Here is a 26,838-nt window from a genome sequence, read left to right on the forward strand (position 1 = left end):
GCAAGCTGTGGATGTTTGCAATCACTTAGGGGAGTTTTGCAATCGGTTAGGGGAATGTTGCAAGCGTACTGTGGAGCTGTCATCAGACTGTGGGTGCCGCTGTAAATACCTTAAAATATTTTCGTCAATCTTACTAACTTATCATGTTTAATTATGACTCCGCAGCAGGATTTATTTAGTTTATCATGCGTACAGCAGAATCCCACACGAAAACAACTCCAAACGATGTTTTTAAAAAAAACATCATCGGTATCAATTCGTAGCTTTTTACACCGGCACCCACAGTCTGATGACAGCTCCACAGTACGCTTGCAACATTCCCCTAATCGATTGCAAAAATCCCCTAAGTGATTGCTAACATCCACAGCTTGCATGCAATATTCCCCTACCGATTTGCAACATTCCCCTAAGTGGTTGAACTATTCCCTTATATGATTCGAAACCCTGTATGTTATTTTTCCATGTTTATTATTCAAACTGGACTGGAAAAGCTTGATAATTGCCAGATAAATATGTTGTCCAAATATTTCAGCTATTTACGCATTAAAAAAACCGGTGAAAAACCACTTAAATGAGGAAATGGTCATCCTTGATGACAAAAAAGCTTCCACCAGCCGCCGCCAGATGCGCTAGTGAAAATAAAAATTACACTAGCGAGTGTGGACAATGTACCCCGGCCTTAATGATTTTGGCCAAGGTCCGTTAAGTGTGAATAGTACAACATAAACTAAGTTGCTAATGTATTAGTAACAAGCCAAAGTGTCTACGGCCGTATGTACAATTCAGCATAAAAAATCAATCAGTACATTAAAAACAATTGTTTTTGCCAGATCAAATATGATATGCTTAGCAACGTCGATACAAAAAAATATCTATATTTGATGAAAGTTACAATAATTGCAAAAAAATTAAGTAATTTTTGTTAAACTAGCGAAACATTTTTTTCAGATTGTTGGTCATACGTCACAGAGTCCTCAAGGAAATATCACAGCATAAATCAAAAGAATGAATATTGCATTTCATATCACAATACACATCCCACTCTTTGAGGACATTTACACTAGAATATGTTTAACATGAATCTGCTTCTTCAAAATATGCTAGAATCAACTAAATCTATTTAGTGCAAATAACAGGAGAAGTTGCAATAAGTAATCATTATAAATTGTCCTGTTAATATAGTGATTGACAACTCGTTAAATTTCTTAAGGCCGGGGGACACAGTCCGTACTCGCTAGTGTAATTTCGATTTTCACTAGCGCATCTTGCGGTGGCTGACCGAAGCATTTTGCAAAACAATTTGGAGCAGCTTCAGAAAATATGTTATTTTTCTGAAATATGTTATATGTCTTTTACTTGGACTAGAAAGCTTTGTAATTGATAGGTGAATATATAGTGCAAGTATTTCAGTCATTTTCGCATCGAAAAATAATGTAAATAATACTTTAATTTGAGATCCGGCTCGACCATTCTCTCGATGACCAAAAAAAGCTTCCACCAGCCGCCGTTAGATGAACTAGTGAAAATCGAAATTACACTAGCGAGTACGGACAATGTACCACTGCCTTTATATTATTCACCATCTTAGTATACTAATATTCTACCAGTTAATATATGTAATCATTTTTGTAGATGTATTGAGAGAAACATAGTAAAAACAAATAACGAAATAGCGTTTTAAACGCATTAACCTCTTTATCTACCTACATGTTCCTATGCACAATGAAAATGCATCATTTCTTCCAAGTTGTGAAACAATCAACATCAACATTGATATCCACACGTCTCTCTGGGCGCAATGCATTACAAATTGCTTGCGAGTAAAGTTAACGAGATTATTTGCTCTCTCCCGGTGGAAAATGCCTTTAGTGGATCATTAACCACAGCAAGTGAACTGCGCTGCAGACGATCACAGGCAAAGCGTGTGTTTTATTTTTGTACCAATTAACCTCTCCGCAACATTATTGCTCCCCAAGAATACAAAACATTTCCATTGCTCTGTTCTCTCAGTCTCATATTCTCTCTTCCCGAACGGAAGGAAATGCAACCGTTTCACTTGTTTCAAACCTTCTAAGGCGAATTAGTTGCCCAACGTTTCTGGATCCGGTACACACACACACATACGGACAGAAATTCCCCCGTGCTCTTCCCGTTTTCGCATCATTACGCGGGGCGCAAAGCGCGACCAGAACCCGCTGATCGTATGTCAGTTGCAAACCGGCCGGCAATTTCTTCTGCTCTGCTGCATTAAACGATGCGCAACGGAGGTGGCGCTCGGTGGGGGCTTCGGAACATTCAATCGATCATTTTTAACGTTCCGGCGTTTTGCCCGCATCAATCCGACCCCCCCCCCCCCCCCCTCTTCGATAGATCGGCTTCACTCGATGAGCAATAATGAACCAAACACACGTGATACTCAGGGCTCTATTGCCCGTGAAGGGTTCGCTCGCACAATCGTTTCACAATTTGGTAAGACATCCACTTCAGCGGTCGAAGGGATTAAGCTGCCAACCAGGCTCGACTAATTGGTTCTGGTGCATGGCAGGCCTGCCCTAGTGTTTGTGTGTAAATGGCGACACCGGTGCAGGGGTTGTCAGCATCGGTTGAACATAGTATTTATAAGATGCGAACTAAGTGCGAACAGAGGAAGCGTAAACAAGGAAATTGAAATATTGAATGGAAGTCACACAAATGATTCTACTGAAAGATTTTCAAAATTTTCCCTTTTCAGAGGGGTTTAAAGATTATTTTGGGGGTTTTTTCGCCTTTTTTTTGATATATTATGTCTATTGGCATAATTCAAATAATAAAACAAAAACATTGGAAAATAGACAAGAAATCGTTTAACGAATATTTTCCAGAAACATAAAAAAAAAACTTAATTTTTGTTTGAAATTCCCCAATTATTTCACAAATATGCCCATAAAAAATAAGGACCTATTATGTATAAATTTTAATAACTAACTAATTTTGAGCTCTTGAGCTATTTCACAGAATAGTTCCCTATTCCTCTTTTGGTTTGAAATGAAATGACGTCAAAACGTCAAACGTCAAAAATCTGCGGGTTTTTTCAGTAATTGTAACTTTGTTTAATTTCTTTTACTTTTGCTTTACTTATGTTTACTATTATGATATTTGATATTTCATATATGATATGAAAAATAACCAAAAATAAACAAAAGAAAAAATTATCGTGACAATTATACTCAGAACATCTTAAAATCACACCAGAAGCCCTTTCATTCTCGTATGTGCTCTCGAAGAACGACGTTCAAACTTCGTTTATTGTTGTTACTTTCTCCACTTCACCGATCATTTTTGATACAACAAAACACACACACACACATTTCTCTTTTACGACCGTGATCAATGGTACAATTTTCCAACCGTTGTTTGGTTTCGTGTACCGCCACACCAGGGGAGGAATAAGTACGTGCGGTACTAGGAATTTTAAATTTCAAACCAATAAAACAAAACGTCACGTCTTCTAGGCGCAGCGGCCAAGGGGAACAGATACAACACGCTCCTTCTATGCCGACCAAAGTTCCGTCCATCGGCATCGCGCTAAAGAAGATACGAAGCAGACCTCCCCCCCAAAAAAAAACAAAAGCAATCGCATAAAATTGAGCAAAATTATAAATAAACATCACGGTGCTGCAATAAGACAACAAAGCCAAACGGAGCTGAACGGGAGTAACCGAGCCGCGCTCCACCATTCCCCATACCCATAGCCGGGAAAGGACGAAAAACAAAACGGGAGGACCACAACAACACACACGCGCGCCGCCTTCATCGTCTTGCCACTGTCAATCGTACAAATTGGAGGATGATGCTGATGATTTCGCCGCAGCTCAAAAACCATAGGGACAGTGGGGAAAAACATAAGGGCTGCAGGGACGTCGTTTTGTTGACGATCTGTTTTCGGGGCACGGTTTGTGTTCCGTCGCGCGCCGACTTACGGATGTGTATTGATGGGTGGCCATACGCTGCAGCCCCCCCTCCCCCCTCCATCACTACAACCTTCATCCGCTTTGGCGAGTAAAGAGCAAGCTGCCAGAGCCGCGATGCGACAACGTGTGCGCTTCTTGAAGACGAAGGGTAAAAAGTAAACAAAACAACAGTGTGCACGCCGCCGCCGGTTCGGCAAACGCACAAGGCCCCACCGCCGCCGCAAGACGATTTCGTTTGCCTTATTTTCCCATTTTCCCACTCTCGCCCTTTTCTCCAGCCTCCAACACACCACTGCAAGGGATGTGCACCGCACCGCACCCAAACCAACGCCGGAACACGAACTTTGTGCCACTTGCAAGAAGTGTTACTATTTTTTCTTTACTGCAATGTGCGTGCAATGTGCAGCAATGTGTGGCTGCGTGTCATCTTTCGTTTTACGGTTCTGGTTACACTTTCTCTGCTCATTTTTCGATAATTTTTTTCTTCTTCTTCAAAAACAACACACTCTCGCCACACTTGATGCACTTAAGTGCATTTGAATGCATGAACAGAGCCTGACTGACTTGCTGCACCGTTTCGCCGTTCGCACCAACACAGCCACTTCACACAGAAATACACACACACACACACTCATTCGCTTAAGTACACTTTGCTTACTCACTACTGTGTGTGCCAATCCCGGCAGTAGCACTTGGCCCTTTCCCTTCCCTCCGCAGTGCATAACTTAATAAACTATTCATTTTGCGCTTCCTTTCCGCCCGCGTGCGCTCGCTCGCGCCCTTTGCGCGGGCCAATATTATTTATCACTTTCGCACCGTGCACACACACACGTGCGTGAGTACATATCCGCCGACACAACTGGGTGCAAGTACTCCACTGGGATCGCGGGGGCACTACGACGATAGTTCTACTCAACTCTAACTGACCGACGCGACGCGACCTTTGCTCATATTCAAACCTCGAAAATCACCAAATAATTCTGCAAAACGCACACCGGGTTTACAGATGAAGACACACAAAAACAAAAAAAAAACGAAGAAGCGTGGAATCAAAAATAGAACCACGCGCGCTGGCTTTGATCGGTGTGTAACTACCAGAGTAACGCTGTTTCCGTCCGTCCGTCCTCTGCTGACGAGTTTATGTCAAAACGGATTTTCTCCCGCACACAGTGGCTCAGACGACGAGACACTCACTGTCGCTCGTCCGCAAGCTGTAAGCAAACCAAGAGCACACGTCCGACCCGTCCGGCGGTTCGAACTCGACCGTCGGGTGGAATGTGTGTCGGATGCCTGTCGGAGAACTCCGGCGGCCGGCACTGTAAGCAACAGCAAACGATCGCCAAGCAGCGAATCCCATAGTGCGCCCGACGAAAAGGGAGCGCGAGCGAGCAAAGGAGACCCCAACAACATTCGCTCGTGTGGCACCCCCTCTCCTATATCCCACACCTCCCCCGGGGGTTGCGCCTTGGCACAACGGATTCGCCCTTCTGGCCGCGTTCGTAACAAAAACATCATCCCGAGACCGTTTGTCTCTCGGCTCTCGGCCGGCTGGCCTGGTCGGTTCGTGTGTGCCTTTCGCGACTCTCGCTCTCGCGGGTGAGCATATGATGCCACCCAACGTCGTGGTGTGCATGGGCAGAGCGAATTGCGTGCAATGTTCAATTCGATCTTGTACCACGAATTTACTAAAGGCGATATCAAGATATTGTGGACCGTGAACAACAAACGAGCGATGCATAATAAACGATAGACGCAAAAGTTCATAAAACAAGACATAAGAATTGCAAGAGATAATGTGATTATGCTTAAAGATATTGTTTTGGGAAGGGAAATGAATGGGTTTATTATAAATTGAAAGAGGTTGTCGCATCGATATCAATAGAAGTTATCAGAAACTTGGCTTATAATTGGTTTGTGTCACTTGTAAACCATTTTTTTTCTATTCAATAAATGATTTCAAAAAAAGAAAAAAATACTATTCCTTCAAACACTATCAACAATAATAAAACTAGTAATTAATTGGGCAAACTATTCATATAATGGTTTACAACGCAAAGTTTACTGTAAACATTTGTACCAGTGCTCTATCTAACTTCCCTGCGGTTTTGTGATAGTTTTGCGCCACATTTTTAAAGATAGCAGATGAGGTCGATTTACTATAAAAACAATGTCATATTAAATATGATTGAATTCAAGGTGCATATAGATGACAACTAATTTAGTGAGAGCAATGTGATGACATTTTTTAGTTAATTTCTATATTTGAAGCAAAACGATATTATTTAGAATTTTCAGTATTTAACATGAAAAACTGACTTTTTTCTATTCTCAAATTATGATTTATAATGTTGATAATATATGATGATTTTTGAAGAGGCATTGAATCTGTTGATATCATTCGCCTTTTTAATCTAGAATCGTAACCTGAGGGTTCATAGCGACCTTATACAGGGGTTTACGAGACCTATTTTAATACATTCCGGGTTGGTATTGATAGGCGGGCGGATAGCGGCATCCTCTTGGATGTTTAGAGATTTTAATCTACTACATCCAGCTTTTTTTTACTATAGTGTAACATCGTGGAGTAAGTAATAAGGTTCTTCTTCTCCTATTTGGCGTAACGTCCTACGCGGACTGCCGGCCTAAACAAAGTCTTTCGAGACTTTATTCACATTACCACGCAGCCAGATAGTCAATCCCTTGCTACGGGAGGACGGTCCATTTTAGGCTTGAACCCATGACGGGCATGTTATTGAGTCGTTCGAGTTGACGACTGTACCACTGGACCGCCCCGGAGTAATAAGGTAATGGCGTTAAATAAACAATGTAAGTAGAAGTATAAGAGTAATTGCAACGCATGCTGCTGGAACATCGGTTTCTTTAACAAAATCGGTCAATCAGCTAGTCAATGCTAAAAAATTGCTCATGGTACCGCTAAAAACTCATAGTACTAGGCGACTCCATCACACTAACAAACGGCGGCGGAAAATATACGAAAGGACCAAAGTTATCCATTGGCAGCATAGAAAATTAAAAATAGTGTTCCGAACGCGCTCAATAGAATTATTTGTTTGCAAACAATAAGTAATGCTTGATGGTGAAATAAACAGAGGATGAGTATTAGCAACTGATAGAAAATTATGCTTTAGCAAAGAATTTAAAATACCCAGAGCATGCAGAGGTGGAGGTTACTCACAGTCAGATTTGAATACGACATTCTGTACATTGTCCTTGTACCCATTGCTCCAACTTACCTGCAAATAATCAAAGAAGAAAATGATGACATTAATCATTCGACATGATATTGTTTGAGAGGTCAATAAAACAAATACACAATTGAAGAAAAAAGTACAAAAATTGCAATTAAAACATTGCTAGACAGTTCAATCAACCGTGCCCGTACAGCAAACGACACAGTCAGCAAAAACAAAAAGGATAGGACAGCATAAGGAAACGATTCAATACGATCGCGCGCGCGCGTAACGGTAAACCATTCGAGTGCTGGGAGCTTCAAATCTCACACATAAATCGCATACTGCGCATTGCAAACTGATGACGAATCGTTCCTTTCTTTCCCCGTCTCGCAGACCAGCCGCCCAGCAACTCCAACTCCAATGCCAAGGCCCGACCCGGACGCGCATTCACTTGGCAAAAATTTCTATCGTTACAGTTACCACCAGTCGCGGTTTACGAGTACTGAACCGCGGCGAAATACACAGAAAGCCGCTGAAGTTGCATCATACGACGATGGGGGAAAAGGTCAGTTATCGCTTGCGCCGCTTATTGTGTACCCTGCGTACGCCACTGTCTGAAAAATTGCGCATTATCGGTGTCTGGCTCATTGAGGAAGGGAGCGCCTGAGAACCAAGTATAGTTGCGCATGGTTTTCGGGTGATTTTTTGTTTACCTTTCCGAAACCGAGACGCACTGGTGCCGAGTTACGGTTGTGTGACTTTATCGGCCATTAATTTTGAATAAACAAATTCAAGCAGCAAAACATTATTCATTCAGTAGTGATTAGCTTTACGAATTCCATAATCATGCGTGTCACCTAGCTTTTCCAGAAAAGTACTAGTACATTATGATTTTTTTAAAGAAATCTCTGAAGAGTAGGTTAATACTCGCCATTCCGTTTTTTTTGTAGTTTTTTATTTGAAACTACGATGAATGCCTGTAGAGTTTAATTGGAATTCTTTCTATTTTTTAAGTAAACTCTTGTCAGAACTTTCAAACTTGTGGTCTAATTGAACTCTGAAAACTTTGTAAATTGCCTTAGTGGGCGTCCAAAATTGAATTAGTGCAGTACATAATGTTCTCTTCACACTATACTGTTTTGTATCGATAAAAGTGAAATAGTAAAATATTTAAATGAATTTTGCAAGAGCATCATTGCTAGCTCCTGATGTCAATAATATCTTGAAATTGTAACAACGTTTGCATTCAAAAATTGACAAAAATGTGTATTCTTCATGGATGTAGTTAAGCGAAACGTTAATTGCTCTTTCAATAATAGTATCCCATGAGTCAGCAAACACAATTTGACACCTCTATTAGATAATGATCTAAGCATCAAAAAGAAAGCCCAGTTCTGTTTTTTTTCTGGACCAACATGATGCAATTTTGTTCGAAAACTGAAGAGGAATTGATATAAATCAAAGGTAGACCTTAAAAACGTGCCTACCCGTATGTCTTCTTTCGAAATTGCCAAAAATCCGGATAACTGTTGGATGATAGCTCGCACGGTCGAAGATTTAGTTTTGCTAGCAATTTTCAATAATTTCCTTTTAAAAGATGCTCATGGAAAGAAATTATCTCTCTTACTTTCTTTTCTACAGCCAGCCGAACATATACATGACGGCGTGAAATGACTTTGACAAGCGGATGTGAAATAGTCACGGTATGTCTAAACGCTCGGTTAGATTTTTCAAGACAACCTCTGCGATTAGATTTGATGACAACAATGGGAACAAGCAGGTAGATCTTGAGATAGTTCTTGGAACAGTTGAAATCTTTTGCCGCTTATCAGCAAATAGAATAATGCCCCACTTGGGGGGCAAAGCTGTTTTGAAGCTTGGTCTATATAACAACAGTCCCCACACTAAAGGCCATTCAGTAGTGAGCTTGAAAGTGTGAAACACTTTGTACAACACCAGCTGCAAAATGAAATCGTTGCTAGTTTGGGCGAGCCTTGTGGCAGCAAGCTTGTGCCAAAGTGATACATTTTTCCAAAACTCTTTCGACGGTACGTGAAATGGATAAGGATCGCAATGGCTAGAGCTCATTTTACTTCTTCCCATCCTCTTATTTCCCGCTAGCGATAAGAGGCTGCAAGCAGTTTGAAAATATGGCAGGATACAATGGCCCAAACGAGTACTTTTCGGTAGCGGATTTGCGTAACGTTGGCTACACCAAGAACTCCATGTACTTCCGGCTTGGGTTTGTTGGGCAGAGCGCCCACACGCGATTCGGTGCAACGCTCTACCCGTACGACAACGACGTGATAGAGATAGGTAAGATCACTAATTCCGAACAGTTGAAGAGTGCTTTTTTCCTGAGTTGAATGTTTATTCCGCTCGCAGTGCTCGGAGGATTAGGTAACACGTGGAGCGCTGGAAGACGGCAGACTCGTACGGCAGCGAACGAACCTAAGAACGCGCTGCTCGGTGAAGAACAAACACCACACATTCTTTCCCGGTCCCATCCAACGGTAGTAGTGTTGGAAGTGTTCCAGAACGGCGTAGTGCAAGTCACCATGGATGGACAGGTGCAACCGTTCCTGACGTTTGCCGACAGTTCAAAGATACCGGTAAAGTTTATGACGTTCACCCGCTGGGAGGTGGATGTCATCGCGTTCTACGATTGTCCACTGCTGGAAAGGAACCGATTCCTCAAATCTCTACCATCCAACGGTACGGTTGTCTAATGTGAAATGGAGCTAATGTGAAATTTGATAGAATTCGACCTTGTGTCAATTGATAGGATTCGACCTGTGTGTTGTAGAATACATATAGACATTCGTCAGACGAATTTAGGGAAAGCCCATGCACTATTTGTACAACATTATAGCATCACAAACAAACACGATAAAAGCAAAGATCTACAACACATCGGAAGGAAAATAAACACCCAAAATAAATCTAATCCCAAAGCAAACATAGAAAAACCCGCAAGTTTACTACATCAAACACTTACCGGCTTTTCGTCTGGAACGCCACAGAACGGGCGGTACCGTATCACCCGGGGTGGCCAGTGTGACTATCTTTCGGAAGATTCCTGCAAAGTGAAAAACAAAGGGCAAAAAAAAGAAGAATTAATTAACGCCGCAACTCATCACATCTGCCAGGTGTTAAAAGCGTGCGTGATGTACCGAAATAACACCACACCCAGTTTTTATCCCTTTTGGGGCCTGGCGGCAACTGTCTCCAGTCTGGGCCATCCCTATGTATATGATTAATAGATCACTAATGCGAATTCCACCACCGTCGGTGCCTGGTGCGCATGCGATACGTCCAATTAGAAACTCGTGGAAATTAGTCACAGACGGTGGCCAGGCAAATCCAGCCAGCGGAGGAAGGAAGGAAAAAAACACAAACACATCCAACCATTCATCACCCGGTGCATGCGACTGCGGCTCTGCGCGATCAGTCCATCGGTACTACGGCCTGTCCGGAAACCTGTTCCGTGCAAGCTGACGACGACGATATAGTGGTTCACACATATTCCCCCAACGGGCGTGATTGATCGTGCGAGGCGCCGTACGACGACACATTGGAAGTCGATTAATCGCATAGCGCCAGCTAATTGACAAGTAGCAGCAGCAGTAACAGCTACCTCCCATGGGGGAGAGCCCGGACCAATTTTCCACAACCATCGCGATCGGATGTGGTGGTACCGGTTTTGTTGTTGTTTTGCCGCGCAAAGATCTGCTTCGGTTCTGTGACAGGCCCGACAATTACCGGGCAACAACTTGTCAACAAGCGTCATCCATATTGGGTCCCTCACCCACTGACGTAGATGGTTGGGCTCGGCTTAGAGATGGCGATTTGTCTTACCCGGGCAGGATTGTTCCGGGGACAGCTGGTGAAAATTGCTGCACATTTACACATTTCAAAGGGAGAGTAGTATCGAGGCAAAGAAGCCTGAACTTCACCCTGCACGATTGTTATTTCCCTGAGCAGGTAGGTAGTACAAATCTGTGTCTAAAAATTCCAACAAGCAACACGTGATCGTGGCGTGATCACGGTCGATGTTTAATTGAGTGACGAATGCGATTTCTTTTATTTATGAGCCAGTCAGTCAGGGCGGGCGCAAAGGGCAGCAAAAGGGTACCAGACAGAACGAAGAAGCTTTGCATTTAGATTTGCCTTTTTTTTAAATAACGAACCACATTTCAGTTTAAGATCAGACCTGTAAGTGGAGCTCGAAGCCGCTCGAAACACACAATAGAGCGTGGGAACAAATTATTTGCGATCAATTATTTAGATTTTTAACAACTGCAAACTGCGGGATGGTACAATTTAGATGCAAAATAGGTAACGCCACACGAACAAACGAGAAATGACTGATCGACTTTACCTTTTTCAACGTTTTTGAAACGAGCAACAGTTGGAACAGTTGCAGTAAATATCGCTTAATGTTTATCAGTCAAAAAGAATGTTACCCGCCTTGCTGGGAAAGGAATTCGTTCATTAGTGAAACATGCAAAACAAAAACCCCATGTACGCCCTATCATGTCGATATCTTCGACCTTGAGTAAAAACAAATCACGCTTTACGGGCGAAGGTTTGCGCCGGGCGCTTCGAAGGCAACGAATGGGCGCCTTCCAATCGCGGTGCAAGGAATGGAACCCCGAAAAACTCCAACTAGGTCAAGGGATGAGGCATCGAACTGTTAGGAACGAGACGCCCAGGAGGCTAAGCGAACCGTTTTCGAACTGCGCACAACGCTTTCGCCGATCGTGGCGGGTGAGGCCACTGCCGGCAAAACCGTTACCATTGTCAACGACCCTTCTCCTACTCTCGCGGCCTTCGGCAATTTTTATGATCGATTTCTGCGTGGCCCAAAGCCAGCATGGGCAACATTATCGATAATAAAACCCGTCGATACTGTATGGTTTTGAGCGATGAATATGGACTCTTTTGGGGCGGTTATGTGTTTGCCGTTGTCAAGAATATAATTAAATATACGAATAAAAAAATAGTTTTAATTGTAAGCTACAAGCTTTGTGTTATTTTTAGAGCGAAATTGCTTTTTTTTTTACTAAAAAGTGACAAAAATCTCAATGTTATACAAGCCAAATTTCCACAACACATTTCAACCGTCTCGAATTAGCAAAATGATACGATTCAAAGGATTAAATTCCAGCGACACGGTAACATATAAGACGTTTTTTAATAATTTTCCCATTACACAACACGCATGGTTAAAAAGCGTACAAACACACACTCACACACGACTGGGTAACTTTTGGCGGTGAACATAATAATTCATAACGCGATATGAATATTAAGAGGAGCGATCAAACATTGTGAAAGCAACGCAGACGGCCATATGCCATTGAGTTCTATCAATTTATTATCCGCCATTCGTGATCATTACAACCGGTTGGGGCGAAATTCGGGAAAAACCCAGCCCCAGAGGTTGTAGCAACAAGGCTACACTGTAGGTTTAAACATTTAGCAAACGGTTTGCAGCAAGCCTGGCGATGGTTGGCCGGCGTATAAGCTTTGTCAATCTTTGATTCCCCACAGGTACAGAGGTTTAGATTGGGGCAGTATAATGATATGTGCATATAATTTATTACCCCATATCATAAATGCGTCGAATGCCACCACAGAAAGCATTGTAATCAAATAAATTAGTGTGTGTGCGCAACAGGGAAGTTTTCTAAGCAACGGTATGCGGGTTGGGTTAAAAACTTGTACTAATGAAGAGGCACATTTAAAAAAGATGAGAGCAAAATCGTTTGAATTAGTTTGCCTAATCAACTCAGGCTTGATCACCTTGAGAACACATTCCTCAAACATTTGCTACAAGTAAAGAATACTTCCTACTCCCCTTTTAAGCGACTGGTGGCTTTGAAATACACCGTTTTCCGGGTCAGTCTCTAACGAGAACGGCGTTATTCAACAATCGCAAGAGGTTTTTTTTTTTGCTAACACAAGAGGTCACATACAATGACAGCTGTTGAAAAATATCTTGCAAGTTTTGAATAATGCTGTTCACATTGAAAATTGAGTTGGAAAACAGTGTAAGACAATAAATTCTACATAGCTTTAGTAGAACATCTTTTTTTCTTCTTTTGGCTCAACAACCGATGTCGGTCAAGGCCTGCCTGTACCCACTTGTGGGCTTGGCTTTCAGTGACTAATTGATTCCCCCCCCATAGCAGGATAGTCAGGCCTACGCATGGCGGCACGGTCGATTCGGGGCTTGAACCCATGACGGGCATGTTGTTAAATCGTACGAGTTGACGACTGTACCATGAGACCGGCTTAATATAGCATAGATCTTAGTATAGCATAGATATAGGGTTTTCCAGGGGTTCTCATGGTTGTAGGACACTTCCTTGACACTTTCTTGTTGGAAAGTGAGCTTCATATGTTGGAAATTGAACTCAATTGCACCCTTTTTGGACAGGCTAATTGGAAATTGGATTTGTCCAACAAGGGTTCTATATAGTCCAATTCCCATTACATTAAGTTCATTTCACGTAAGAAGGAATCAATAAAGGGTTTTCCACGATTTATTGGTTGGTTCCCCTCAATTTTTGGTTGGTGCCCATATTTTTTTTTGGTGCGTTCCCACGATTTTTTTACCGTTTCACAGAATTTTTTTTATTTGTATTGATATCCGATTGGACGATACCAATAATGTATGGGAACGAACCAAAAATCTATGGGTTACGATAAAAAAATAGTGGAAACGCACCAAAAAATCATGAGAACTCGACCAATAAAACCCTGTAAAGTGTCCCACGTGTCCCAAGTGTACCAAGCACTTTTTGTTTACATTTTTTTATGGCTATCATATATGATAGCCATGGCCCATATGGAAGTGTTACTGAACAAAAACACACTAAAAGTTGATGAATATAATTATTTTTAATGCAATGTTGGTTACTTTCTTGTTGTATTTTCATTGTTTTTCTTTGTGTTGATCATTGAATCGGAAAAACAACAGTTTAAAGTTGTATATAAATTAGTTTTCACCAGGTTGCTTCGTTGAAAAGCAAACATGTAAACAACGTATCTTGTTCACGTATGTAAACAAATATTATCTACTTTTAGATAATATTTTAACTAATATCTGCTAATAAAATGCTAATCTAATATCTGGTATCAACGAATTGTTCGATATAAGAGGAAAAAACAAAAAAATGCAAAAACAGCATACATTACAAAGCTATTAATCATTTTGTTTATCTTTTTGCAAAATTTCATGATAGTATGCCCCATCTGTTACAAGATATTAAGATTTAAAGTCACATGTTTACCCATATTCTGTCAAAAGCAAGAAGTAAATAAGAATAGCAGACCAGTTCATAGGTAAAATCAAGTTCGTAGCTATTGTTACTTGTTTTAAAATATTTAAATATATTGATTACACGCAACGATTATGCAAAACACCATTCCAGGTAAAGCAAATTAAATAAAACAACGAATAAAGCACAATTAATTCCTTTTGTGCGACCACCTAGATGGTGTGAGGGTCTCCCCAGATTTGCCACCCACGAGGGTCCTCTCTTAGTCCCAAAACAGTGCCAGTGCCACCCGGTGACGATCAAGATACGATTTACGATTCCTTCCATGAAGAACGATACAATCAACGCCGCGCAACGTGTGGTGCTGTCCGTCATCCGATCATCGCAATGGCGGTGTTGGGCCACCCCGGGGGCGTCGGCCACCATCGGGCGGGAATTGAAATCGATGAACATCATTCCGCGTGCGTGCATACAGTCTCTTGCAGCGAACACCGGCAAGGGAAGCGAAGAGTACCTACGATACGATCACACACACAAACGCCTCGGATCCTGCGACGCGCGTTACTTTTGCAAATTCCGATTTGTGAACTCGCGCGCGCTTGCAAAAAAAAAAAAAGGAAGACCCCAAAACAAGCACTGAGGTGGCCCGAGGCACATCAATTCCAACCTCTTCGGCCCAAACCGACCAATAAAGCGGACAGATTGAACGGGGCCCGAGTGACCTGAATAACAAAACAAGCGCGAGCAGGCGTGCGCGCGCGCGCTTTAACCGCGACACCCAAAAGGCAATCGGTCGGTGGGGCGGTGGTAATGGTTGCAATATAAAACCGATCAGGCCCCTCGCCCCAGCCCGATCGTGTTCGAAGATTCTACGCGCACCCATCCCCCCTCCCACTCGGGTTTGAAACTTCCACCGGTACGCCGTTCCATTCCGGGGCAAATTAATGCCAATCGATTTGGGTTGCCGGGTACGGGTTCGCGAGAATTGCGCCCGCAAAACCGCCCGGTGGCGTCAATACACCGAGCGAAGGACGAGGAAGAGATCCCGCGGCCATTTAGTGTGCCGATCGATCGAAACAATTGATTGGCGAGTGCCAATTGAGGACTGCCGGCGGCACTGCGGACTGTCCTCCCATCGTTTGCGAGGTCGGGAGGGGCCAGTGCTTTACCATCTCCGTTTGGGCGCCTGGTGGAGAGCAGTGATGTTGCGACACAGGTTCGGGTATAATTACATAAGCAGTAAAGAGGAAGCCGAACCGCGACGATGAAGATTTGCAACATGCAGACAGCTAAAATAAATAATTGGGCGTTAGAAAATGAGGCAAAGTAAGAAAAAAAGACAACAATTCCTTCCACCCCCTCCGCTCCCACACACACACAGACTTACATGTCATACGGGCGCCTGTGTCCGTTGGGTTTCGTTTTTGTTTTTCTTTTCGGAAGAAATTAGATAACCGGAAGGCCAACGAGGGAGACGGCCGAAAAGGCACCGCACCACGAGGAGATGATGTCAAAATGTAGGCAAAAAATATGCGACCGAGGGTAAGATTAAAAAGATACACAGACGCACCCCGATTAACGTCACACACACACACACGCGCTGGGTTTGCGTCACTGTTCGGTTGTGGATGCTGGCCCAGACAGCACGGGCGGAGGGTGTATTTTGTTACGGGGAAAAGTGATAGTTTCCACCGTAAAGCTGCCTTGAGAAAGACTGCTTTGCGTCGTTCTTCTTGAGCTGTACTTCTGCTGCTGCTGCTGCTGCTGCTAATCGTTCGTATTTTCACTTTCTTGCTTCAATGTGCACTGTGACGACAAATCCGAACGAACGAACAACCGGGGGGACACAACCATGTTACAGTTGCTAGCAGGGGGACTCGTTCCGACTAGGGGGAGAATCGCAGAAGGGTTGTTATTCTTATTTTCAGTGCACTTTCGCTGAATGGGGAGTGAGGGGGACCGTGTGGAGGATGATCACCACAGTACGATTAGCGTGTGGGGTGGGTGAGGGGGAGGGGAATTCTTTCCCCTACATCAGGCGAACACGATCGACACGACTTTAACACGCGGGCACGCACGCACGCACGCACGAACGAACGAATCCACTTCCCGTAGCCTACTTTGCTGTACGGCGCGTTGCGAGAGTGAGAGCGAGAGAGCGAGCTGATTTGTTTTTGTTGCTTGATTGAGTTGGAATGGAATTTTTGCTGAGCGTATTCTTAGCTATCTGCTCACACTCTTCACATACTTCATGCACGCACGCACGCACGATCGCATTGAGCTGCTTGCCGTCTGCTTCATTTCACCACTTTCGGATCGGACCGAATACCCGCACTGCCCAACAACTTCCTGTCAACCCCCCGTCGTCTTTGTAGGGGTAGTTTTCGGTAGTGATTGTTGTGCAGTGTTGTGCAAAGTTTTGGCCACTGCTGCTGCGGCTGCTGCAACGCAACACGAATCAAAACATTCAACACACTTACTCACACACACACACTACAGCAAAGGTACGGAGCACAACACAATCACGCACAGCTTCTGTGTGCGATGTTTTTTTGCAGTGCAATAGAGTAGTGACACGAGATTGAAGTAAAAGAAAACAATATCCAGCAAAACAATTCGTACACAACAAACCACTACACGACCAGGAGCGGAGCCAGCGGGCACGGACAGACACGGGCACACAACACCGACGGCACGAGCGACTGAGCGAGTGCGGGAACTGTCAAAAGGTGCGCGATCCAACGCGGCCTACTGTGCTCACGCACACATCCAGACACACCCACAGCGCCGGGAGCGCTGTCAGGCGGTGTGCGAGTGTGCGTTGCCGCTTGTGTGTTGTTTTTGTTTTCTTTGCCAAGAGCAGTGTGTTGCGGTCGGGCCGCGCGGAGGAAGTGAAAAAGGGGATTTTCTTTTCGTTTGTTGTTTCGAAAGGGGAAAGGGGATGCTTTTGGTCGAATTGCAAGAAAAAAAAAATAGTTTATTTAAAAATATGCAATGTTAAATTAGTTGCATTAGATACGTTATGCGCAAGCGCCTGGTGAAGAGGAATCACCGCGGTCAGCTGCACAAATTCATTTTCAACACACACAACCACACACAGCCACCCATACACGTACACAAGTACGATCGGGAGTGCATCTTTCACCAACACACGTTCCCTCTTGGCTCAGGGCTGGCAAACACGATCAACTTTGGGTTCGCTCTACGCATGGTTTAGCTTACAGGGTTCGTACTACAGTTTTTATGGTTACGGTTTTATTGAAATCGTTTGGATTTTTTTTTAAAATAATTGCACCAGTATTTGCTTTAAATTTTCATGATGTAAATGATGTACAATCTTTTCCCGAGCTACACGAATAATACGTTTCGAAGACATTTGCGTAACTCGGATTTTCGCGTATGTGGAATATCAAGTTTTAATTCGAAATATGGTTGATAAATAGTTAGTTTTCTTGAAATTTGAGACTCTTTTACATTGAATAACTTATGTAATAAAATTCGTGTCAAATATCTTTTGCAATTAATTTGCAAAATGCAATATATATTGCATTTGACAATTGTTGGAGGAAATTGTACCGATTTGATAAATGAACTTACAAGGTTTCGAATCATATAAGGGAATAGTTCAATCACTTAAAGGGAATGTTTCAAATCGGTAGGGTAATATTGCAAGCAAGCTGTGGAAGTTTGCAATCCTATTGGGGAGCGTTGCAATCGACTAGGGGAAGTTTTGCAAGCATACTGTGGAGCTGTCAAAATATTCATTTTAAAGAAACAATGCATGTTGAAGAGACTGCATCTTCGAGAGATTTTACTTCGATTTGAATTTTTCTTCACCAGCAAAACCCACTTAAATTTGCAATACTTCATATCCAAATCCAATAATTATTTAGATTTCGTTTTTAAAGATTAAACTAATTAAGAGAGGGGAAAAAGATAAAAGAATTGGGGAGAAAATAATTTTTATAATCGTTAGATCAAAATCAATAATTAATACGGCTGAAACCGTCTTTGTGAATAAAAACTATCAAAATCAATCCGTAAGTCTGTTCTGACAAGAGTATTCTGAACTGTGAATGAGCCTTTTAAATGGTGTGATGATTAGTGAGGGAATAGGTAACATTGATATTTTCTGTACAATGATTATTTAACTGCGATTTATTATTTTACAGTGTATTGAATAATAAAGAGCATGCGCAATAATCTGAAAGGAACAATTTTTTTCAACCGAGTTTGACATTCCTGTTTAGCAACGAATCGATTAACAAATTTAAATTGCTACTTTACAAGCCAACGTGGGCCTTTGGAATAACCACCAGCTTATCTATATCAGACGGGAATGATGAAGCTCGTTGTTTGATTTGATGACTTCATTTGGATAACCACAACACTGCACTCACACATTCCGGTTTCCCCTCTGGGATCTCCAATCGACCGGCACACGGACGGAAAAACAAACCACCCACTCGCGATACAGCGCACACTGCAGCAAATGTGTGAGATCGTCCCACTACTAGTGCGCCATCGGCGTTCACAAATTAGATACAATTTACACACCGTTTGTCTGCCTCCACGCGCACGCCAGATCGTTTTGGGGCAGGTTGCTTATGACCGCTTATCTGCGCCGTTTTCCAGATCCGTGGCCACACACAGCTACACATTTGTTGGGCTCATATCGCGACCACATGGAGCAGTTACACTGTCAGCATAGCGCAGAGTCCCCAAAACTGGTGCGGTGCGCAGGCTTGATAAGAAATCGATTTCGATCGCAAATGGGTTCCGCTTGTCTTCTTTGCGACATGACGAACAACTTATCGCGTTGATAAGGTGTGTGGTTTGTGACGAGAGAGTGTAACGGAGACGGTGTCGATGTATGCGACTGTTCCCAAAAATTGGCAAGTGCACGGTCTACGACACTTCTTCGCCGATTCTTTGAAGTGAGAAATCACAACCTAGCAATCGCTCAGTTTAAAACCAAATGATAAGGTTATTGTGGATGAGTACCAATCCAAAAGATAAAGACTTAAGGATGGAAATCCTAAGTTTATGATTGCAATGACAAAACAGCATGCATTAGGACTAGTAAATTTGTCGCTCTGGTACTCAACGACAACAGCACAGGTACATAATGACACAATTTTGAAAGCTTCCCTTATCATCTGTAGTTTATTATGTGTCTATATTGTTCCTATCCATTCCTGAAACAAACAAATCTTTCCTAGCATAACGAATGAAAACTTAATCACAGTAAAATCGAATACCTGTCGTATGCTAATTCTTAATTTAAATGAATTAAGTGAATTGAACTTAAAATATTCTACTTTAAGTTACATCCGATCATTTGCAAAATAAGTTACTCCTAGATGTGACAAAAATATTTTTTATTGCATAAAATAATCTGTTTCAAATGTGCACAAAGATAATAAATAAATTTTTTATCAATTTTATAGTGGACAATTGATAAAAGTTAATTTTTATGTTTCTATATTTTGTATATTTTTATGTCGAATACAGAAATATGTTGCACCGAGTTTTTACTTCGAGTATTTTTTATGTATGTTTTATAAACTTAAACAATAAATCAACTTTATTTTACGTCTCAAGACTATACGGGGTCTATGGACTTTAATATCATTTAAAACCATAATAGTTAAATGTTCGGAATACTGGAATAAAAAAATATTTTGCAACTTTTCATGACATTTGATATTTTACGTACTTTTTTTGTTAAAAAGATGCAACCTTTTGCGGGGTATTATTAGCTATTGAAAATGGGTCATATCAGTTGGTTAGCCGGATCGGGCTTTCAGTTTGATTTTTATTTGAATATTTTTAATTATATCGCTCATCTATCGTGTACCAATTAAAACAAAAAGGAACATTTTTTGTTGAAACAGTTTTAATAACCGAAAGAGGTAGCAATGCAGCTCTGATTTATTGCGTTGCATTGTTAAATAAATTCAAATATTCAAAAATAACTGAAACCTTCCCGCATTCCCGCCAGAATCGCTCCGGCGCAACGTGTTTCGCAATTTTGCATCGAGATGTCAGCACCTGTCAACAAGCGAGCGAGCGCGCGCGCGCGCGCTCCAAAGTGAAACGCTTTTCGCTATAAAAGCACGTACAAACTGTACCGCCCACGACGACGCTCCCATGCCAGCGTGTCCTCCGGGGAAGCTTTCGATAAAACTTGCGGTATAATCGCAACGCATTTTCTCTTTCCACTTATCTATTTTCCCAGGAAATCGTAGCCATTAAAGCTCCGGGTGTGCTGTTGTTGATGTTGTTTTCCTCCTTTCGCCGAAGGATTTGCAGGCGCCCGCCCGCCCGCTCGCTTACCAGTGTCACGACACAGCTAAAGCGGAGCGGCCAAAGCAAAACCAAAAGCAATTAAAAGAACATTAGGACAGATTGCTGGCCGACAGGATGGCGCAGGAAATGAAATGAAAGCGATACTACGTCGTCGTTAGCCGAGGCCTTGGTATTAAAGGGCCGCGGCCGTCGTTTAATGTTGCTGTTGTGCGCAATGTGGGTTGTGGGTGAAAGCGCAGGTAAAATTAGGCGGGAATGCAACATTGCAATGCTACAGGAAGGTGATTAAATGATGCTGGAGAAACAGGTAAAAGAAACATAACAGAGTTTTCCGAGCTTTTATTAACACAAAACGGATTTTAAAGAGGGTGAGTGCAAGTGTTTCCCCTTTTTTCTGTGATTGTAGCTCTGTAAACGGGTCACAAAGCAATACCAAACCCCTCTACCTGCAAATGCAAATAAAGTGTCCTGTGAACGGTGCTGCTGTGTCCTGGGCACACAGCAGTAGCAGCAGCAACTGTATGCAATTTGTTTAATAACGTCTGCAAGTGCTTTTATAATCAAACGCGTCCCTTTCGCGTAGGTTCAGTGTGCTCTCTGCTGCCTGCTGGTATGGCTCCTTTGGCTCCCACCGCATGCACTTGTTCGCATCACATTTGAATACTGATAGCGGGCGCACCTTGCACCAGAGTAGGACAAAGTTCAGAACCACCAGCCAGGGATTTTGGAGAGCAGGATCTGCACTGTGCTACCGCCGGAGATGGGAAGGGAAGGGTAAAACGGAAACCAAACGATTACAAAGTGCAACACCATCGATAGGGAGGCGAGGTAGCAAGCTTGAAATAGACAACGGGTGGAATCGGCTTGGACGTGCTGGTCAGCCGGAAGGAGACATCGCCCCAGAAGTCACCACCAGGCAGGGGCGCTGGGGCGAAAAAAGCAAACGTGAGACGTGAGTGCACTGTTGAAGAGGCTATCGCTTCCGGTTAGATTACAACCCCTGTATGTGTGTGTGTGAGTGTGACCGAACTGGACGGTTGTATTTTTGTATCTTCTTTTATCCCGAGTCTCCTTATATGCATGGCCGTAGCTGTGAATGCTTCCATTAGCTCCCTTACCCCCTTAAAGCATCAGGTTTCAAGCTCTCACTCGTTCCCTTTCGGTTGGTCTCTCGGTGGGGTTTGGTGGTGAAATTGAAACACGAAACCTAATCCTTGATCCCGGTCCCCGGTCGTCGCCATTCGCAGTTTGTTATCTATTTCTTCACCTCGCTCACTTCCCTTCCAGGACCCATCCACTTCCTACCGACGTTCTCGTTCCTGGTGATTACCTTTCGGAAAAAAGGATCTCGATTTGCTGGACAGCTCAGATGATGTTGGAAACAGAGAGAGAGAGAGAAAGGCTTCAACACTGTTCATTTTGTTCGCATAAAGGGGCAAACTAGTGATGGCGCAGTTTTACGCAGAAATCAAAAGTGTACAGCGGGAAGCAGGGAAGTGACTGTGTGCAATGAGCATTGAAAATAGCCCCACTGCACGTGTGCACTGTTTTTCTTCCAATGGAAACGATGCTTTTTTTTGCTGCAAGTTTTCTCGCTTGTAGAGTTTTTTTTTATTGTTTGCCGCAAGAAACTGGAAACTATCGTCCACGTGCGACTATGTCTGTGCCTTTTGATTCGGTTTTAAATGGTGCCTGAACAATTCAAAAGCGCAAGACAATGCCATTTTAAAGTATTAATCAAAGTTTAACGACTAAAAATAAAAGAAGATAAAGACTGGACCGGACGGAGGTGGTGTTAGAGCAATGAAAATTTATTATTAAAATTCCACGCTTATCTATCTGAATGGCAACAAAAGGACGTCAAAAACTGCTGCAAGAAAAGGCACCCCAAAACGGTGCACCTTACAGTATACGCGATACACCTGCGCACTGAAATTTAAATACTATTTGAAGCACATCAAATGAAGCAATTTAGATACGGCACAGGTACGACCCGCCCGGGTGATAGAAATGCGTCCTCTAACACCTTTCGCAAGGCTGCTCTTTGCCACCGGCGGCCACGCGTTGACATTGACAGCGTGAAGGTACGTTGGGGAGGGGAAGGAATCAACCGTTTTTTCCAATTGATTGCATCGCCGCCACGGTCGCGCGCACCAGTCTTCGGATGGTAATTGTGACACCATGCTAACTGCTGCTAGCATCACCACCGTACCCGTAAGGAGTGGAAAAACGGAGACGAAAAGTAATAAGCCAAAAAGAAAAGCGCGATAAGAACGAATGACTTTTCATATCATTTGGCAATGCTGACGCTCCGCCCGCGACCGCACAGTCGCGCATCTTGGTCGCGCGCGGCGCACATTCATGTTTAATTCAGCCCGAAGACGTTGGTTGGGTGCGGCCACACCGTCCCGTCAAGGCTTTGGGTTGGTTTGATGCGCCGAGGAAGGAAGAACCGAGCGCGTCTGGACGTGAGTGGCGTATAAACACTTAAAAAAAAAATCTCAGTTCACTCAACGCCAAACCCCATCGAGCTCCGACACAATGGTACAATCCCTCCCCCACGAATTGGCGTTTGTGTCCCAATGAAGGTGCGTATCGAAGCTGCGTGCGAAGGTAAACGGAAGGCAAAAAAAGCAACACGCAGTTGTCGCCGTGACGTGAGTTTTATTATTTTGATTTAAAAGCTTTCGGCGGTGTTTTTTTTTCTTCTTTTTCTTCCGAGCGATTTAAAATTGGCAAAATCAATGGAATGGTGTGCTGTGCCGAAGGAAATGGAAGGATTATTGAGCAATGTTTCATATCAGCGTGAGCAGTGGCGGTGGTTGAACATTTGAAGTGCTGAAGGATGTTCCAACGCATTAACATTCCTTTCCTGCTCGAGGACAATTTGTTTGACCTTCTGTAAAGTGTCATTGGCTGAGAACAATGGTGTATTTGTGTGGTGCAGTTGTGTGGAGCCTAATTTTATGAGCTGTGGATATTTGGACTTTTAATGACCCTATCGGTTTGAATCAATTGTCCGTCATAATAGTCCACTGCATTTTAAGTCCTGTTTTCATCGTCATTCTATGTTAGTAGTAGATCATTTTACCTTGAAAGTCTCCCATAACAAAGTTTACACATGATCAGACGAATTCTTCTGGGAATGTACTTCTTACAATAGAGAAAATGGGTAAAAAGTGTTGCGACTAAACTGTTGAAAGCATACGTTGTTGGATCCATCATGTACATGGTTGTACTAGAAATGTTCGTTATGCTCCTAATCATGCACAGTTCGCCATCTATGTTACCAGTCGATAATTATACCTTGAAAGTCTTCCATTACAAAGATCACACATGATCAGACGAATTCTTCTGGGAATCTACTTCTTACAATAGAGAATAAGGGTAAAATATACCACCTTGAACAAATGAGGAAATTCATATCATCCTTGGAATAGTAGAGCAATTGATCTATTTGGTTTCGTTGGTATGATGCACCGAACTACTGATGTGCCTATGGAGTGCTCCCATGAGACTCCGATCCGACTCCGATTATTGGTAATGCGATGCCGACTCCGGAAAAATCGAAATCACTATTACATTAGCGAAGCGGATTTTTCTGTCAAATCGTGCCAAAGACAGATGAATTCCGGAACTATTCCTTTAAAGCAATATGGATTTTATACTGGCCGTCTCCGGCTCTAACACAACGATTTTGACTCTGATTTCGGCCGACTCCAACTCCGGATGACTCCGACTCTTTACGGCTTCAACTCCGGACGACTCCAGACGGCTCTGGATAATGGAGGTCGGATCTTACTTACTTACTTATCTGGCGCTCACGGTCTCGCGCCTTCGTCTGCCAGTCCGTTATCCCGGCCTTAATGGCGGACGCCTTCACGCCATTTTGCCACCTCAGTTTGGGCCTACCTTGCCTCCTCTGTCCTTGTGGACGGCCTTAAAAGACTTTACGGGCTGGGTCGTCCGTTTCGATGCGTACAACATGGCTAGTCCACCGGAGCCTGGCGAGCTTGATACGCTGCACGACAGTGGGGTCACCGTACATCTCGTATAGCTCGTCATTATAGCAGCTCCTCCATTGTCTATTGGAGGTCGGATCTACCTTCCGGAATTAGTTCCGAAATTTTTGGAGTCGGATCGGAGTCGATCCTCTTGTACTTACTCTATCCATTACTACACCCATCACATATTCGTTCCTATATTTTAATCAAAAGGCAAAACTTCGTAAACGAATGATAAAAGGCCAATGATTCTTTTTAATGATAAAAAACAACATATGCAGAAGCTGCCATTAAATACAAAACAAATCGCCTAGGAGAGATGCGATGAGTTCTAGGCACAAATGATGCACTATAGCTATTTAAAAAAATAATTCTATTTCTCTGTTATGTATCGGAAATGCTTCAAGACAAACTTGATATTTCGCTGTTTTCAAATCATTTTTTAAATTTGATCAGTAATCAAACAGTGCAAGGACCTGCTAGCCCTTATTTTCTGAGTTCAAATCTATTGTCGGAATAAAACATTCGCTTTAAAAATGTTAAAAATTAGTTAGAAGTCCTTTGGAAATAAAGGGTTCCAAGAAATGTGTCTCGGTGTGAGACAAACTTTAACATAAATTCTGACAACCGTTCTTGGACAGATATGGCTTCTCGTGAAATGTAATTTCTTCGTTTTCATATGTGCTGTGTGCATTAGTTGTCATAAATGTACATGGTTGTAGCGATATAAACAAGAAAATGCGAAAATAATGTGTTCAACTGTTTCTTTTAATGCGACACTTGGAGAAACCGCAACCATTAAACACGGAACTAAACTCGGTAGGTGCCATTTCTGCACTTAGCTAAAACTCTCCCATTACGCTCTTCTAACGCCGTAGTGCGCACTTGTCACAAGTACGCAGCCCATCAGTGTGTACCCACACTCAATAAAAATGCATCATTCAACTCCCACACGCACACGCGTCTGTTCTGCATAACGAGTGCATGTTTATGGAGAATGTCAGCGATGTGCAAAGCATTGTGCCGCATAGTAGAAGGAAAGAAAGGAAGCGAACAAAAATTTCCTTTCTCGACATTTTGTCGAGTCCACAAACACATCCTTCAGGCATGGGACAAGCGACAGCTCAGGACAGCCGGGAAGCGTAACAGAATTATCCTGCCTTACGGAGCGCCTCGGCGTATCAATCAAATGTCTTCGCCGTCGTCGTCATCGCCGTGATTGTGTGGGCCGCGGGAAGAAGGGATAATGTCCCCGGCGGGCTAAAAATAATGTATCCCCCTCCCTTCCCTATTCTGGAGACAAGGAGACAGGGACGTAAAACGCGCTGTTTGACGAGAGCTTGTGTGTGTGGAAGGATTGTGAAAGCAAGTTTCATCCTGTGGTCCGGTTTTCTTGGAGCTCTCAACACAAAAGGATGTGATTGTGTGGCATTAGACAACGGTCAGAGAGCAAGAGAAGCAAAAAGAGACAGAGATAGAGAGGCAGACGGAGTGTACAGAGTGTGTGTCAGCTCGTCATCACGGATACGCTTCAAGGACGTGACACATCGACAAAGATATCGACGGCAATGACAAAAGCCGAAGGAATTTTCCTTCCTATTGTCGAAAGCAATAAGCAATCGGGTACCGCACCCCCTCATCCCCATCCTCTGGATACTCCTACGACCCAAAAAGTCAGTCAAGGCAATGATGGGGAAGAGTTTTGGATTAATATGTTTCCTCCGGTTCCGGTGCATGTGTGTACCCAGCGTGACGGGTGTTAATGAATTTTATGTCCTGAGTACCCACCAGCGCCCCATTATTATTTTCCTCGACATTGACCGATTTGATGCGCTTGGAATTAGTATTATGAGAGTCTACTGATGATCACACACGCGCAGGCATTACGCAACATACACGCTTGGGACAGTTTAAATGCCTCGCAAAACCATTGTTATTACCCAAAAGCACCCACAAAGCGAAGGAATTTGCGCCCCGCAATGGAGAGGAAAATAAAAATAATGATCCACTTTCACGCGGGCGCAGCTGGTAACACGATAGCTGCCCGATAGCGCCGGGCAAAAGTCAAGCTAATGAGGTGAGCGAATCG

The 26,838-nt window shown here is 43.1% G+C and overlaps 2 protein-coding genes across 18 annotated transcripts in view; one reads left to right on the plus strand and one right to left on the minus strand.

Moving 5' to 3' along the window:
- LOC1275495 (dual 3',5'-cyclic-AMP and -GMP phosphodiesterase 11) overlaps window positions 1-26,838 on the minus strand; it is a 93,487-nt gene that overhangs the window by 55,105 nt on the left and 11,544 nt on the right. For 4 of the 17 annotated variants that reach the window (XM_061660518.1, XM_061660517.1, XM_061660530.1 and 1 more), the window contains exons 1-3: window positions 15,821-17,149; window positions 15,603-15,722; window positions 10,143-10,223 (exon numbers count right to left, since the gene is read on the minus strand). In XM_061660518.1, the coding sequence (XP_061516502.1) occupies window positions 10,143-10,223; window positions 15,603-15,722; window positions 15,821-15,827 (208 nt within the window). In that variant the 5' untranslated portion in view covers window positions 15,828-17,149. Of the gene's footprint in view, window positions 1-4,608; window positions 4,877-4,909; window positions 5,264-7,146; window positions 7,271-10,142; window positions 10,224-15,602; window positions 15,723-15,820; window positions 17,153-26,838 lie in introns of those variants that run through there. The other 13 variants (XM_061660527.1, XM_061660532.1, XM_061660525.1 and 10 more) reach the window with 10 other exon arrangements.
- Window positions 9,032-10,113, plus strand: LOC1275497 (uncharacterized). The gene is made up of 3 exons (XM_314745.5): window positions 9,032-9,192; window positions 9,266-9,460; window positions 9,530-10,113. The coding sequence occupies exons 1-3, from the start codon at window positions 9,111-9,113 to the stop codon at window positions 9,871-9,873; spliced, it is 621 nt and encodes a 206-aa protein (XP_314745.3). The 5' UTR covers window positions 9,032-9,110; the 3' UTR covers window positions 9,874-10,113.

The sequence above is a fragment of the Anopheles gambiae genome, chromosome 3 (genome assembly GCF_943734735.2).
Source record: "Anopheles gambiae chromosome 3, idAnoGambNW_F1_1, whole genome shotgun sequence".
NCBI lineage: Eukaryota > Metazoa > Arthropoda > Insecta > Diptera > Culicidae > Anopheles > Anopheles gambiae.